The sequence below is a fragment of the Salmo trutta genome, chromosome 34 (genome assembly GCF_901001165.1).
Source record: "Salmo trutta chromosome 34, fSalTru1.1, whole genome shotgun sequence".
In the NCBI taxonomy this organism is placed as follows: Eukaryota; Metazoa; Chordata; class Actinopteri; order Salmoniformes; family Salmonidae; genus Salmo; species Salmo trutta.
Genome location: NC_042990.1, coordinates 640,537 through 657,305, shown reverse-complemented (window position 1 = coordinate 657,305; position 16,769 = coordinate 640,537). Strand labels below are relative to the sequence as shown.

Genomic DNA, 16,769 nt, shown 5'->3' with positions numbered 1-16,769 from the left:
TTAAACAACACAATGTAACTCCAAGTCAATAACACTTCTGTGAAATCCAACTATCCACTTAGGAAGCAACACTGATTGACAATAAATTGCACATGCTGTTGTGCAAATGGAATAGACAACAGGTGAAAATTATAGGCAATTAGCAAGACACCCCCAATAAAGGAGTGGTTCGGCAGGTGGTGACCACAGACCACTTCTCAGTTCCTATGCCTCCTGGCTGATGTTTTGGTCACTTTTGAATGCTGGCGGTGCTTTCACTCTAGTGGTAGCATGAGACGGAGTCTACAACCCACACAAGTGGCTCAGGTAGTGCAGCTCATCCAGGATGGCACATCAATGCGAGCTGTGGCAAGAAGGTTTGCTGTGTCTGTCAGCGTAGTGTCCAGAGCATGGAGGCGCTACCAGGAGACAGGCCAGTACATCAGGAGACGTGGAGAAGGCTGTAGGAGGACAACAACCCAGCAGCAGGACCGCTACCTCCGCCTTTGTGCAAGGAGGAGCAGGAGAAGCACTGCCAGAGCCCTGCAAAATGACCTCCAGCAGGCCACAAATGTGCATGTGTCTGCTCAAACGGTCAGAAACAGACTCCATGAGGGTGGTATGAGGGCCCGACGTCCACAGCTGGGGGTTGTGCTTACAGCCCAACACCGTGCAGGACGTTTGGCATTTTCCAGAGAACACCAAGATTGGCAAATTCGCCACTGTCGCCCTGTGCTCTTCACAGATGAAAGCAGGTTCACACTGAGCACGTGACAGAGTCTGGAGACTCCGTGGAGAACGTTCTGCTGCCTGCAACATCCTCCAGCATGACCGGTTTGGTGGTAGTTCAGTCATGGTGTGGGGTGGCATTTCTTTGGGGGGCCGCACAGCCATCCATGTGCTCGCCAGAGGTAGCCTGACTGCCATTAGGTACCGAAATGAGATCCTCAGACCCCTTGTGAGACCATATGCTGGTGCGGTTGGCCCTGGGTTCCTCCTAATGCAAGACAATGCTAGACCTCATGTGGCTGGAGTGTGTCAGCAGTTCCTGCAAGAGGAAGGCATTGATGCTATGGACTGACCCGCCCGTTCCCCAGACCTGAATCCAATTGAGCACATCTGGGACATGTCTCGCTCCATCCACCAACGCCACGTTGCACCACAGACTGTCCAGGAGTTGGCGGATGCTTTAGTCCAGGTCTGGGAGGAGATCCCTCAGGAGACCATCCGCCACCTCATCAGGAGCATGCCCAGGCGTTGTAGGGAGGTCATACAGGCACGTGGAGGCCACACACACTACTGAGCCTCATTTTGACTCTTTTTAAGGACATTACATCAAAGTTGGATCAGCCTGTAGTGTGGTTTTCCACTTTAATTTTGAGTGTAACTCCAAATCCAGACCTCCATGGGTTGATAAATTGGATTTCCATTGATTATTTTTGTCTGATTTTGTTGTCAGCACATTCAACTATGTAAAGAAAAAAGTATTTAATAAGATTATTTCTTTCATTCAGATCTAGGATGTGTTGTTTAAGTGTTCCCTTTATTTTTTGGAGCAGTATATATTATTTCAGCGTAGATAAGGGAAGGGCAAGTTAAAATAAAAATATGACAGCCAGACAAGCCAGTGTATGAATGGAGTGGAAATTAGCCGATTGTGTGATATGTAAGGTAAGTAACTTTAATGTGTCAAGCAGATTACACATTTTCTTTGCTATTTCCGAAACGTAGCAACGTTTAAGACATGAATTTCATGTTCTAATGTTAACAAGGTACCCAAAAGTAGTTTGAAGTAATGTTTTCATTTTATTAGCTAAACAAAACTTAAACAGCGAAATTGTTGCGGAACTCAGCCGTTTGCATAGCGATGATGAAAATAACAAAATTTGGGCTGTAACGATCTCCAAAATTCTAATCATTAGGTCATCACACCCTTGATATAGCAACGGACGCTAATAGTTGATCTAATTCCATTGTAACGCCGTGGGGGACACTTTTTGGCATGACAGGCCTACCTGGACATGTTGGCTGGGAGGGAAGGTCTCTAAACACTCAACTTTTTTTGGTTCAATCACTTTGATGCAATTCACAAGTTTGTGGTACATTTTCACAACTCTAAGCATACCATTCTGAACAGATCATCAAAATGGCTCATGTGTCAAAACTACATTTTAAATTGTCTGGGTAAAACAAAATCCCTTATTCACTTCACTGAATCACTTTGAATACATATTCCATCTGGTATCTGCTTTTCACAATACAATCAATATTCACATTACTTTTGATATGATTTCCTTGACATTTGTTAAAACATAACTAGCACTTAATGAAACTACTCAAAACTGATACCTATGTCTACTGAACAAACATGTTATAGTGCCTATACTCCATGGGTACCTTTGGACAGGGCCAGTGTCTTTCCAACCCCCTTGTCTCAGTCCCCAGTATTTATACTGCAATAGCTTGTACGTGCCACATTGTTAGGGTCAGCCTGACTTACCTGGTATACTGTGTGATCTTTGGCATACTGCCACCAACTCCTCTTTCGTTCTTTTTGTCCTGTCAGACCTGAGCCCTTGGACAGTGCCTCAGTACAACCTGGTCTGATGATTCCAATCCTGGCTGTTCCTGCCCACCTGGTGGTGCTGCTGATCCCATTTATGCTGTGGAGCCCTGACCTGACTTCACCGGTCATGGTACCCTGTGTCCCAGACCCCTGCTGATCATAATAGGAGGGCTAATGGAATTTTACAGTAAATCAATGTAAATGTTTCAAGGACCAATTTACATGTATTTAAGTATGTATTTTTTGTAGTGGGGACAGTACCATTAGCGCCACTTTAAGCATATATATATAAAAAAAAATAGTAATAATAATAATAATTCACAACCACAATCTGTGAGAAGAATTACAAAATTTAAAAAAACATGTATTTCCGGGGTACAAGAATTCATAAATACTGAGCAGCTGATTTGTACAATAATAGACATGGCAACAAAGATCTTGGGCCCCATTTTGACAACTTTAAAATGCAGACAGTCAACAGCGTTACTTATAACTGCAGGTCACAATTATTATTATTTTTTAAAAACATATATTTTTACAATGTCCAGAGTACATGTGCATACACTTGATACAATCTGCAGTATTCAAAACAAGATGAATCAAGTGCCATAACAGGTATCCCTGCACATTTGCGCTTTCAAAAATGTCCCCCTTACATTTTACAAAGTTACTATATAGCTTAAAATAGATATTAGCATCATGTTAGTCAACGCACAGCAAGTAAGGTTTAGAATAATTAAAGTGTTGCCACAACCTCAGCTTTTCTTTTTCTTCCCAGACATACAGCCTGACAACATTATCAAGTTAGTCCAAATACAAAAGTTTGAATGATTACAGAAATACAGATAGAGAAAAGGATGAAAAGGTTCCAAGCAGGTCCATAGGAAATGTGAAAGGCTTTACAGTGAGTGAGGACAGTGGGTTGGAGCTCTTGACTCTGGCTCCACTGCAATGTATACGATACACATGTGGAAAATAGTCTTTATTCATCGATCTCCAGCCACTCTCTTATCTTCTTCTCTGTGAGTGTTCTCTCACGCACGCTGTCTGAGATCAGGCTGCGGGCAGTGGACGACGGAAAAGCAAGATGTGGGGCTCTGGAGAAAAATAAAATAAAAAAAACAGGAAACATTTGTGAATGAAGTTCAGGAACTGAATGAAAAACATTTCAGGCTGTGTCCCAAATATCTCTCCTTCCTTCCAAAGTGTGCACTTGTTTACTGCCCTTCACTGATTTGAAAGAAAATGGCTGGTATAGAAACATGGTGGAAACTCCCTCTAGCCCATGCCTACTCCACTCTAATGCATTCAGATTTGTGGGAAGTAGTGAACGAAAGGAGATATTATTGGGACTCATCCTTAGAGTCAGAGTTTGGAAACGCTGATCATTCTTTCATGTATTCTAGTAGTCTCGTGAGGCCACCCTTGATCCTTCCAAATCTCATCTCGTTGACTCAAATATTGAAAGTCTGGAGAACTTCAGTATTGGATTTTGAATGGGAGCGCTGGCTGTTAGCGCTTGCATTTGTTTGGTCAGTGCCGCTTTTCCAACAGTGAGACAAAGGTTTAGTAGCCCATGTTTAGAAACAATACCTCCATTTGGAGCTCCATCAACACAAAATATTTTATTGGTTTCATAAGTGGCAACGCGTCACTAGCCTCTCATACTCAACATCTTTCTGAAGAACAAGTTCCCGCGGCTTTTGGAACAATGTGACCAACGCCCGTGTCCGACAGTAGTATTCTAGTACCCATCTTAGGACCATGACATGTGTGAGGCTTGTCTGAGCAAAAAAAGAGCAAATGAATGAAAACTAAACCAGATGCAATGTAGGACAGTGGCATGTGTGAGGCTTTTGTTAAACGAAGGCTGCAAATCAGTGCACACGTGCTGAATACACTTCAGTGACCATCCATCCATCCGATGACAAGGTCATTGTGTAACAAGATGATACAGACCTCCCCTCTAGGGCGCACCACACACTCAAACCTCTCCATCTAACACCTGTCTTAGCATTGTCTGCTTTGGCCATGTAGCCATTCATTCTTTGTTTCTTCATTCAAGGCTGTGTAATGATGCACATAAGGCAAGCTCATCAAATATGTTTGTGGGACACACCCAACCATTTGTTCAACAGATGCCCTGACTTGGTAAAACACGTAGGTTATTTGGTTATCATGGCTGAAATGCTTAGATTCAATGTCTTGTGATCAGGTGACAGACAAGAACAGATGTATTTGGAGACAAACAGAATGAGTCAGACCTCATGATCTGCTGATGACAAGAGACCAGTATCAAAGATAGTAGTAGCCTATAATACAAGTCATTCCAATGGAGGCTGAGCATCTTCTGTTACAAACACGGATCTCTGAGCTCTCAACATGACTGTACTGTATTCTAGGTTTGGCGATGTACAACCTTTGTCCTATCTTGATTATGTACCTATAAAGTCATTGTGATATACGACACTATCACCCCTATTGGCAACCACCCAAATTTGAGAAAAAAAAAATAATAATAATAAAAAAAAAATGCTAAAACGGTCTATAGTGCGAAATCAAATAGAACTTGACGAATCATGATGAAAGGTAATGCTTTTGAAAGCCTGGGCAGAGGGTAAGTGCAGGCAATGGCAAATCTTTTCTAATATTCCTTTCTGGGAGAGGAGCAAAAAAGGTTTGCGTACATCTCATGTGCACGCTCTACTTGTCAACGTTCCAAACATTTGTCTTTTTACCTAAACATGCAAACACCATCAGATAGAATTCATAGCAAACAGTCCACTGGGTTAGTCAGAGTTGCTTAAATATAACAGAACAGATCAACTGGAATGACATACACTCTCATGGGATGGGTTGCCAAAAAAGAACTGAAAGCCACAAATGACTCCATTAAAGGCAAGTCACTGTGCTTCTATGGCTATATGCACCATGCCACTGCCTATTTCATTTGTCAAGACAGCTCATGAATCGAGTGCCTTTATCAGTCAACACACCTACAGTGCTTATAGAATGTACGCCCCCTTTCGAAATATTCACCTTTTGTTGCCTTATAGTCAGGAATTAAAATGCATTTTCCATTGATTTACCCATTGTACCCCTCAACTTCCAAGTAAAAAAGAATCTGGATTATTATTTTTTAAAGAAAATCTAAATCTTTAACTGAAATAGCTTGGTTGGATAAGTGTCCAACCCCCTTGCAAAAGCAATCATAAATTAGCTCAGGTGTAATCACCTTCAAAATCACACATCAAGTTCATTCGCCTCCACCTGTGTTAAATTATAGTGATTCACATGCTTTCAGGATAAATTCAGCAATTCCTGTAGGTTCCTCCTGTTGGGTAGTGAATTGCAAAGCAAACACTCAGCAAGAGCTTTCAAAAGAACTCTGGGACAACGTTGCGGGAAGGCACAGATTGAGGACGGATATAAAAGAAACAGCAGACAGAGTGTTCCCCTATGCACATCGACGGGACAGCAGTGGAGAAAGTGGAAAGATAAGTTCCTCAGTGTACACATCACGGACAAACTGAAATGGTCCACCGACACAGTGTGGCAACAGTGCCTTCAACACTCAAACTTTTCTACAGATGAACAACTGAGAGCATATCCTGTTCGGGCTATATCACCGCCTGGTACGGCAACTGCACCGCTCACAACAGCAAGGCTTGCCAGAGGGGGGTGCGGTCTGCACAACACCGGGGGCAAACTACCTGCCCTCCAGGACACCTACAGCACCCGATGTCACAGGAAGGCCAAAATGATCATCAAGGACAACAACCACCCGAGCCACTGCCTGTTCACCCTGCTACCATCCAGAAGGCGAGGTCAGTACAGATGCATCAAAGCTGGGACAGACTGAAAAACAGCTTCTCAATCTCAAGACCATCATATTGTTAAACAGCCATCACTAACACAGTGGTTGCTGCCTACACAGACTTGAAATCATTGGCCACTTTAATAAATGGATCACTAGTCACTTTAAACAATGGCACTTTAATGTTTACATATCTTGCATCATTCATCTCAAAAGGTATATACTGTATTTTATACCATCTATTGCATCTTGCCTATGCCGCTCTGTCATTGCTCATCCATTAATGTATAGATTTGTATTCCTTTACTTAGATGTGTGTATTACGAAGTTGTTGTGGAATTGTTAGGTATTGCTGCACTGTCGGAACTAGAAGCCCAAGCATTTCACTACACTTGCAATAACATCTGCTAACCATGTGTATGTGACCAATAAAATTAGATTAAAGATTTCAAAGGCCTTAGAGCACAGTCAAGACGATTATTAGGAAGTGGAAAAATGTATGGCACCACCAATACCCTGCTTAGATCAGTCCATCACCCCAAACTGGTTGACCGAGCAAGTATGAGTCTGATCAGAGAGGCTATCAAGAGTCTAATGGCAACTTTGAAAGAGCTACAGGCTTTTATGGCCAAGACTGGTTAAAGTGTGCATGTGACAACAACACCCCAAGCACTCAACAAATCTGGCATGTAGGGTGGCAAGAAGGAAGCACAAATGGTTCCTAACAAGGTTTAACACAGACCTTCATTTTTCTAGGTGCAACATGAATATTTAGGCGCATGTGCGAGGAAAATGGTCACACTGTAGAGCCCTGCCTCCCACACATTGGCTTCTTTCTAACTCTAAAAACAAAATATGTTATGAAACTTCAAGTAAAGTGGATCTGAAAACTAACATTTTAAAACATGTTATTTAACCTTTCATTTTAACAGCAAAGATTGAGTCCTAGGTCTCTTTTACAAATGTGCCCTGAATGTACATCCTAATCACCAGCGTAGCAGTAATGACTCCAAGACATGGGTACAAAAGTAATCCCCAAGTCAGAGTTCCACCAAGTACAGTAGGCTACAATTCAGTGTTTGTATAACTCAATGTTATGCCGCTGCATTCACCACATCACACTATCTACTGTACTGATATGAACCCCCATGGTGTGACATAGGCACAACTGTAATCCCCCAGTACCGTTCAGTGTTTTCCTCCATAATAGCCTTTATGCTGCTGTATTCAATAGCATGTCACTCTTTCTACGGTACTGAGCATTAGTACTAACATCTGACAGTGTACCTGGTTGATGGATCATGTAGTGTATCCAGCCTTGACTCTGCTGGACGCCCAGGTTCCTCCACTCAGTCTCTGACATCAGATGGGTCTTGGGCACACGCTTGGCAATGTCCTTGGGCAGCATCACGTGCCTACAGAGAGCGTCATGCAGTGTCAACATCACAGGGCTAGGAAGGAAGACCGCTGCCAGGCAAGACATACATGTCGATTTTAGCTAGCTAGATAAAAACGGTTTTAGAAAAACGTACAGTCTTAACTTACCTATACTCGAATTTCTCATCGTCATATTTGTCAGAGTAATATATCTGCTTCTGAGACATGATGCCAACCTGAAAAAAAGAGTGCACCTGAAAGTTTAGGGACTCAGGGATTTTACAGCAGGAACATTACAAGGAATCCTGTCGACTGAATGTTCTATCCTGTGATTTGGACTGACTGAAGGAGTATGATGTTTTTATTTAATTTACTACCGGTAGAGTACGTAGCGGCAATACACCTCATCGTTTGAAGTCTACCAATAAGCCTCAAAGAAGTAGTAAAGCCCAAGCAAAGGCAATAACATGACAATTACAGGTTTGTCAAGTCAGATGTGATCAATGCACCTGTATTGCGCATCATAAACCAATGAATGTAACTAGCTAACGTTAGATGGCTAAGTAAGGCGACAAGCTTTATCTACTACAGTAACGTTACTAGCTACGTTTTTTGTTTAACTAACCCAACCTAGCAAACAAATAACTAGCTATATCATACATAGCTAGCTACTCATGTTCATCAGCATGTCATCCACTGAGTGTTCTAGCTAACATAGTTCATAAAACACAATGCCATCCAACAACCGTTGGAACTAGCTAGCTAAGTTAGCAGGCTAGTTAAATAGCTGGCTAACTTGCTAGCTAACAATAATGAATTAGCTCAAGTTAGCTAGCTAGCAGGCTTCGCTATCTAGCACTGAGCTTAGCTAGCTACTATGTTAGCTTTGACAAGTAAAACACAAATCACCTTTCTTCACGTGGCTCGTTCCAAATTATTGTAGTCGTGATTTGGTGACGGAAAGTCTAGAAATTTCACAACAGGCCTGTCTTTTCTAGAATATTGTCGGTCACCGATGTATTTATATTTCCACGTACAGTAGCTTGTACTGCTTCTGATGTAATATGGTCGAAGGACCTTTTTCACGTTTCGCTACGAGTTTCCCTCTCTTATGTTACTGATCCTGCCTTTCACCATTCAAAAACTCACTGCTGCTCCTCATTGGTCAATCCTTTCACATAAATGATCATGTGACAAATGCTGAGTTTAGACGAGACACGCAAAAACCGTCATACCTGTTGGCATATAGAGGGACAAAGAAAGCTATAGAGAGAGTGACCGTATGTTGCTATGGTGATTTCAGTAAACAAAATCAGTGCAAATCAACATCCGTTTATTTATATTTTATATTAACAACAAATCAATAGAGAGTACATGAGGGAACACAAGTGTGTATATATAGATTATATATAATGGACAATTGAGCTAGGGGGTACAATATTACATTACACAAAGACCTTAAGGGACATACATACACTTATAATTCTAACAGCTTTTTTGTTAGAGTATTTAATTGTCTTAAAATACAGTTCAATTTCTTTTTGTAGGGTAAGAAAATGTTTTTGTTTTTTTGTAAATGTACATTTGTGAATATGAAATTTGGCCAAAAGAATAATGAAATGAATTACATAAATGTTTCAGCTTATTCCTATCATAGGTAAAAAATCCAAACAGTACATCTCTCCACAATAGTGTAAGACCTTCATAAAAGTGTTCAATTATAAATCTACTGATGTCTTGCCACAGTTTTCTTACATGAATACAATGCCAAAAAAGATGCAACACTGTTTCTGGGTGGTCATTACAAAAGGAGCAATTTGAGTTGATGTTTTCCTTAAACTTCTTCATATAGTGGTTGGCAGGATAATATTCATGAATAATTTTAAAGGAAACTTCCTTAATTTTGTTAACAAGTAGGTATGTGTGTGGCAACATCCAAACTTTTTTCCAACAGATATTGGAATGGATTTATTGATAATAAGGCATGACATAAGGTATAGATACATCCTGCTGAAACAAGGTTTGTATCGCTCTGTTGTGGAATGGACCAAAAGAGAAAAATCTTTCCTACTGATGAGTCAACAGAAGGTAGGTTCTGAGGGTCAGGTCTTGACACATTCCTGAATAACAGAGCAACACCTGAGGGAATGGCATCTAAAACAATTGCAAAATCTTTAGGTGTTACAGGGACCTTGTAAAGTGATAAGAATTCCTTATAACTGAGTAAACTGCACTTACCAGTTGGCTCACCAATAGGATATTATTTTGGAACCAATATTCTAAAAACCAATAAGTATTTTTATACAATATATCCCGATTATTCCATATATAATATCTGTGTGGAGAAAAATTGTGTTATTAAATTAAGGACCATGACAAGAACCTGCCGATGAAAAGCAGAAAGTTTCACTGGAACTTTGTCAATATTATAATTGCAAAACAACATGAAGTTAAAGCCACCAAAAGTAGAGAAGACATGATGAGGAATAAAATTCCACATAGAAGTGGGTCTTAGGAATTGTTTTATCCAATTGAGCTTAAGTATTATTTAAGGTAGTAAAGACATGAATTCAGCCCACCATTCTCATAAGAGTTCATTACAACAGTTTTCCTAATGTAATGGGCACGGTTTCTCCACAGAAAGTTGAAAAGCATCTGGTCCATCTCCTTGCTTATTTTACTGTCAAGATATAAAGATAGAGCGCCATATGTTAGTCTAGAGATACCTTCAGCTTTGGTTATTAGGACTCTACCTTTTAACGATAAGTCCCTCTGTAGCCATTGATTTAGCTTCTTCTGGGGTTTTTTATTAAGAGGGTTAAAATTTAGTAAGCCTCTAGACTTCTGATCCTTTGTAATGGTTATGCCTAATTATGTAAGTTCTTCTTTCACTGGAATACCATAATATGAAGGTGTCACACAATCTTTGACAGCTATGAGTTGACATTTATTAATGTTAAGATATAGACCAGACGCTTTGGAAAAGGATTGTATCACATTGATCGATATGGGACTTTGGTTAGCGTCTTTCAGAAAAAGTGTAGTATCGTCAGCCAGCTGGCTTATATAATTTCTTTACCAGCTATGGAAATACCTTGTACAGGGCTATTATGTAAAGAATTTGCAAGAAGTTGGGTGATTAATAAAAACAGGTACAGAGATAGGAATTAGGCAAGGTTGTCCTATCTTTAACTCAAATCTAGGTGAGGCGCCATATTTCAATTTGATAGAACTGTTACCATTTGCATAGAGAGTCTTAATAGCCTTACAGAAAAAAATCCCCAAAGCTAAGTCTCTCAAGGGAGTGGAAGAGGAACTGACGCTCTACTGTGTCAAATCCTTTATAAAAATCTAAAAATAATATGAAGCTATCCTCAGTTATTAGGTCTGAGTAGTCAAGTATGTCTGACATTGTTAGAAATGTCTGTTCCTCATGAAGCCAGACTGTGTTTCATCAATGATTGAATCGAGGACTTCTTTAATTATTTTTTCAAGTAGTAAGGCTAATTAATATCTTATGGTCATTATTAAGAAGACAAATGGACGGCAGTTATCGATGAGCAGCACATTTTTTTAGGCTTAGGTATCTGTGTTATTAACCCCTGACTCATTGTAGGGGGGAGAACATTGTTTTTAATACTCTCTAAAAATACTTCAAATAGGAAGGAGCTACTTGTTCAGAAAATAATTAGTAAAATTCAGATATAATTCCATCAACACCTAATGATTTATTGTTCTTTAGATGTTTGATAGACTCTAATCTCTTCAACTTTGATGGGTTCATCACATTGTTTAGATTCTGTATCACTGATAGAGTGAACATTATTCAGTGAGTTAAAAAACATATCTGTGGATTCCTGACAGTACGTAGAGCTACACAACTTTCTGTAAAAATTGCTACAGTATTTAGCGATACATTTTTGGTCATCTGTAATAACACCAATGTTTAACTTATGGATAGTGTTATTTTATGAGTGACATTTCTCAAGTCTAAAGAAATAGGATGAATTCTGTTCTCCCTCCTCAAGCCATTTTTTCCTAGATCTAATAAAGTCTCCTTCTGCTTATAATCTATATATATTATCCAGTTTATTTTGTAACTCAATTAGTTCCATCTTCTCCTCCCCAAAGAGGCCGGCTGGGGACCTCCTGAGAAAGGGAAGTTATCTTAATGATCACCTTTTCCTCCTCAGCTCTTCTGGTCTTAGAAAATATGGTAGTAATCTTGCTAAGGTATTTGGACACCTCAAAGTTAAAGAGCTCCCAGTTCTTGCAATAAGATTTTTCTTCACAAGCCCTTTCCCAAAAGTGTGAGAGCAGATCTTTAAGCTCAAATTTAACTATTATTATTTAATAATGAGCTATTTAGCTTCCAGTAGGATGCTCTACCAAGGTTAGTATCAGGGGTAAATATACTGCTCACAATAAATTTCACATGCTGTTGTGCAAATGGAATAGACAACAGGTGGAAATTATAGGCAATTAGCAAGACACCCCCAATAAAGGAGTGGTTCTGCAGGTGGTGACCACAGACCACTTCTCAGTTCCTATGCTTCCTGGCTGATGTTTTGGTCACTTTTGAATGCTGGCGATGCTTTCACTCTAGTGATAGCATGAGACGGAGTCTACAACCCACACAAGTGGCTCAGGTAGTGCAGCTCATCCAGGATGGCACATCAATGCGAGCTGTGGCAAGAAGGTTTGCTGTGTCTGTCAGCGTAGTGTCCAGAGCATGGAGGCGCTACCAGGAGACAGGCCAGTACATCAGGAGACGTGGAGGAGGCCGTAGGAGGGCAACAACCCAGCAGCAGGACCGCTACCTCCGCCTTTGTGCAAAGAGGAGCAGGAGGAGCACTGCCAGAGCCCTGCATAATGACCTCCAGCAGGCCACAAATGTGCATGTGTCTGCTCAAACGGTCAGAAACAGACTCCATGAGGGTGGTATGAGGGCCCGACGTCCACAGGTGGGGGTTGTGCTTACAGCCCAACACCGTGCAGGACGTTTGGCATTTGCCAGAGAACACCAAGATTGGCAAATTCGCCACTGGCGCCCTGTGCTCTTCACAGATGAAAGCATGTTCACACTGAGCACATGTGACAGACGTGACAGAGTCTGGAGACGCCATGGAGAACGTTCTGCTGCCTGCAACATCCTCCAGCATGACCGGTTTGGGGGTGGGTCAGTCATGGTGTGGGGTGGCATTTCTTTGGGGGGCCGCACAGCCCTCCATGTGCTCGCCAGAGGTAGCCAGACTGCCATTAGGTACCGAGATGAGATCCTCAGACCCCTTGTGAGACCATATGCTGGTGCGGTTGGCCCTGGGTTCCTCCTAATGCAAGACAATGCTATACCTCATGTGGCTGGAGTGTCAGCAGTTCCTGCAAGAGGAAGGCATTGATGCTATGGACTGGCCCGCCCGTTCCCCAGACCTGAATCCAATTGAGCACATCTGGGACATCATGTCTCGCTCCATCCACCAACGCCACGTTGCACCACAGACTGTCCAGGAGTTGGCGGATGCTTTAGTCCAGGTCTGGGAGGAGATCCCTCAGGAGACCATCCGCCACCTCATCAGGAGCATGCCCAGGCGTTGTAGGGAGGTCATACAGGCACGTGGAGGCCACACACACTACTGAGCCTCATTTTGACTTGTTTTAAGGACATTACATCAAAGTTGGATCAGCCTGTAGTGTGGTTTTCCACTTTAATTTTGAGTGTGACTCCAAATCCAGACCTCCATGGGTTGATAAATTGGATTTCCATTGATTATTTTTGTGTGATTTTTTTTGTCAGCACATTCAACTATGTAAAGAAAAAAGTATTTAATAAGATTATTTCATTCATTCAGATCTAGGATGTGTTATTTAAGTGTTCTCTTTATTTTTTTGAGCAGTGTATTTTGATATCAATGTAAATGGCCCTATGGTCTGTGAGGGGAGTAGTACAAATATTTGTAGTAACACACTCACTATCAATACATTTGGATATGAGCCAAAAATCTATTCTGGACTGTCTGGAACCTGTTTTGTTACTCCAAGTGAATGATCTGTCGGCCGGAAACCTCTTTCCATATATCAGTAAGATCAAACTTTTCCATAAAAAGTATTAACTGTGGTCCCGTGTGGCTCAGTTGGTAGAGCATGGTGTTTGCAACGCCAGGGTTGTGGGTTCGTTTCCCATGGGGGACCAGTACGGAGAAAAAAATGTATGAAATGTATGCATTCACTACTGTAAGCTGAATGACTAAAATGTAAAAATATTAACCCAAATTCTGATTGGTTGGCCTACCTGGGGGCCATCTATCAGTTGAATTATAGTAATGTTAAAGTCCCCTCCTATCAATATTGGGAAATTTAGATAACCAATGAAGTATATGTTTCTCTATAGATTCAAGCAACTCATCATTCTCATGTTTGGTGTTGTACCCGTAGAAGTTTACAGTAATGAGCGTAATGTCATTGTAACTGATCACAAGACAAATAAAGTGACCAAAGGGGTTACATTCCGAGTGTGGAATATTACCACCAAAGGTATTTTTCATTGCAGTGACACCAGCGGAGCGTTCAGATCCATGTGAAAGCCAAATATCATTGCCCCACTGCGACCTCCAGAAGTTGGCATCAGCTGAAATTGAGTGAGACTCTTGAAAAAAGCAAAAATCTGTTCTAAATTGTTTAGCAAATAAAAATAAGGCCTTGCGCTTCACATTGTTTCATAACCCCCTAGCATTAAGAGAAATTATAGACAAAGACAAAACAACAAAGATTATATAAAAGTATAAACTGTAGTAGGATGAGTCAAAGATGTAGGAGCAGTGAACGTAAACGATAAGGAACCAATCTGCCCCATTTAAGTCAATTTCAAGTGGAAATAGCTTATTCCATAAACTTTGAGCTAGACGTTATCCGGCTTTGAAATTCAACTCAACTGAAAATTATGTTCAAGACCAAACCAAGGGTTCTTGTAGTAAGAGAGACTAAAAACCCTCATTAGTGTAAATCAGGAACTATTCTGAGAAATAAAAGACAAAATAATAATTTAAATAAAAGGGTACCTACTATTTTAAGTGCATATGAAAACTGATCATAAAAAAAATGAATAAAAAATGTTTTACATATACATGTTCCTAAGCCCTTTTTCACTTGGAAATAAGTATTAATAACTAAATTAAAGTCAGAGCAGACCTGTATGCCCTTTAAAACAATATCTTAGTTACTGTATACATAGCAAATAAATACAGCTTTCAGTCTTCTTCGTAAGTTTGTAAACAAAATAGGTCTTCTGGTCATACAAGAACAAACTAATAAATTGAAGTACCTGAGTATTCCAAAAAATAGTCACCTGATGCTTGTTAGGTAAACAATATAAGGAAAATGAGAATACCATGGCTGAAACCATCAATCTGTTCATTCTGGAGAGATTTTAGGAAGGAATATGGATTTCTGAACCGTTGATGAAGCCTCATCCTCCGACGAAGTAAGCAGCCTTTCCCTCATTTCATGCTAACTTGTTCCTTCTTTCTATGTCCTCCGGGCTGAGATGCTCGGCGAAACGAATACCATGGCTCTGAAGGCGTTCTTCCTAGCAGCTTTCCAGACAGCATCCCTGTAGAATCTGGCAGTGAAGAGGATGATGATACCGCTTGGTCTTGAAACGTTTTGCTGTTGCTTCTTGCCGAGGTGTTGCACAACGTCGATGGTATCACCAACTTTGTTCTTCTCTGCAGGCATAACTTCTTGGCAGATGTGGATAGCCTCTCCCCGCACATGTTCATTCTCCACCTCTGGCAAGCCGTAGAGTCTCAGGCTCCATATTCTTGTGTATTGTTCCAGATCAGTGAGACGTCTATGGTAGGTAGACATTATTCTTTTCCACCTTTTCAACTTTTGCCCCTCTCGTTTTCACATCCTCGATTTCACCACATGCAAACTCCAGTCTTTTTCGAGCCTTAGATAACCATGGTGTTCGCGCCTACCATTTTTCTCTATGGCGTCAGACTTGGAGTTGATGAGTAACGAGAGGGTAGCCCCGATGCCAGAGTTCATGTTGTGTTTTTTGGAGGGTGGAGGTTTGCACGGAGTGACCGGTAAAGAGGGGAACTCGTCATCTTCAACAGCATTCGAAAGCATGATATTATCCATTGGCCAAGCGTAGTTATGGCAGTTGTCTATAAGCACGTTTCTCTCTTGTTGATTAGCAATAGAACAGCTAACTTCTTCCTTTCTTTTGTCACGACTTTGCATGGACATGCCAAAATAAATTATCCGATTATTATTCCAGTCACAGGAAAGGTCTTATATCTTAAACAAATAAAAACAGTAATAGTAATGACTGTAAACTTGTTTTTTTCACAATCTTTCTGAAGTTTGGTACGGAGCTCGGTTAAAAAAAAAAGCGTCTGTTCAAGCCGTCATCTTGGCACCTCCGATGTCCGTCTACCTAGTACGACGTAAACGCTGCATTGTTTGCAGTCCAAACACTTAAAAGACACACAATATCCCCTCTGCCCTCAAATTAAGTGGACACTTCTGATGACGTCTGACGAGTATACACTTGTAGGGCGAGGGAAGAAGGAATTATTTTTAAATGGACCGCCCTTGCCCGGAAATTAGTCACTCGTTCATCCCGCAATGATTGTGTTTTCAGCCACCGGTAGCTTGTGGGTGCTTTAAATGCGCTACAGTCAATTATAATTGCATGTCTACTTACATTAAATATATCATTATTAATATACGCCTACTGTATGATAGCTAGCAAATTAATTAGCTAACTAACGTTAGCCTGCCTTGTTGGAACTTCTGAAGAAGGAAAATGTTTTATTTCTACAATTTCCAAAAGCTAACCAAACAAAAACATCATTACTTTTACGAGACGTGTTTGTGCCATCATGTGCATTATAGCACAATTTCTAACTTGTTTACATTCGTTTTTACTTACACTTGTATGTTGACATTGAGGTTTAAATTTTTGGCTGACTTTTCTTAGCAGATGTACATTTGTCTCAAATTGAATTATGGGGAGTTTCAGGC

The 16,769-nt window shown here is 40.8% G+C and overlaps 1 protein-coding gene across 1 annotated transcript; it reads right to left on the bottom strand.

Annotated features, from left to right (window-relative positions):
- Positions 1 to 2,877: 2,877 nt before the first annotated feature.
- Positions 2,878 to 8,909, bottom strand: cks1b (CDC28 protein kinase regulatory subunit 1B). The gene is made up of 4 exons (XM_029731220.1): positions 8,649 to 8,909; positions 7,908 to 7,975; positions 7,650 to 7,777; positions 2,878 to 3,642 (listed from the first exon to the last, which is right to left on the bottom strand). The coding sequence occupies exons 2-4, from the start codon at positions 7,964 to 7,966 to the stop codon at positions 3,599 to 3,601; spliced, it is 231 nt and encodes a 76-aa protein (XP_029587080.1). The 5' UTR covers positions 7,967 to 7,975; positions 8,649 to 8,909; the 3' UTR covers positions 2,878 to 3,598.
- Positions 8,910 to 16,769: the final 7,860 nt, after the last annotated feature.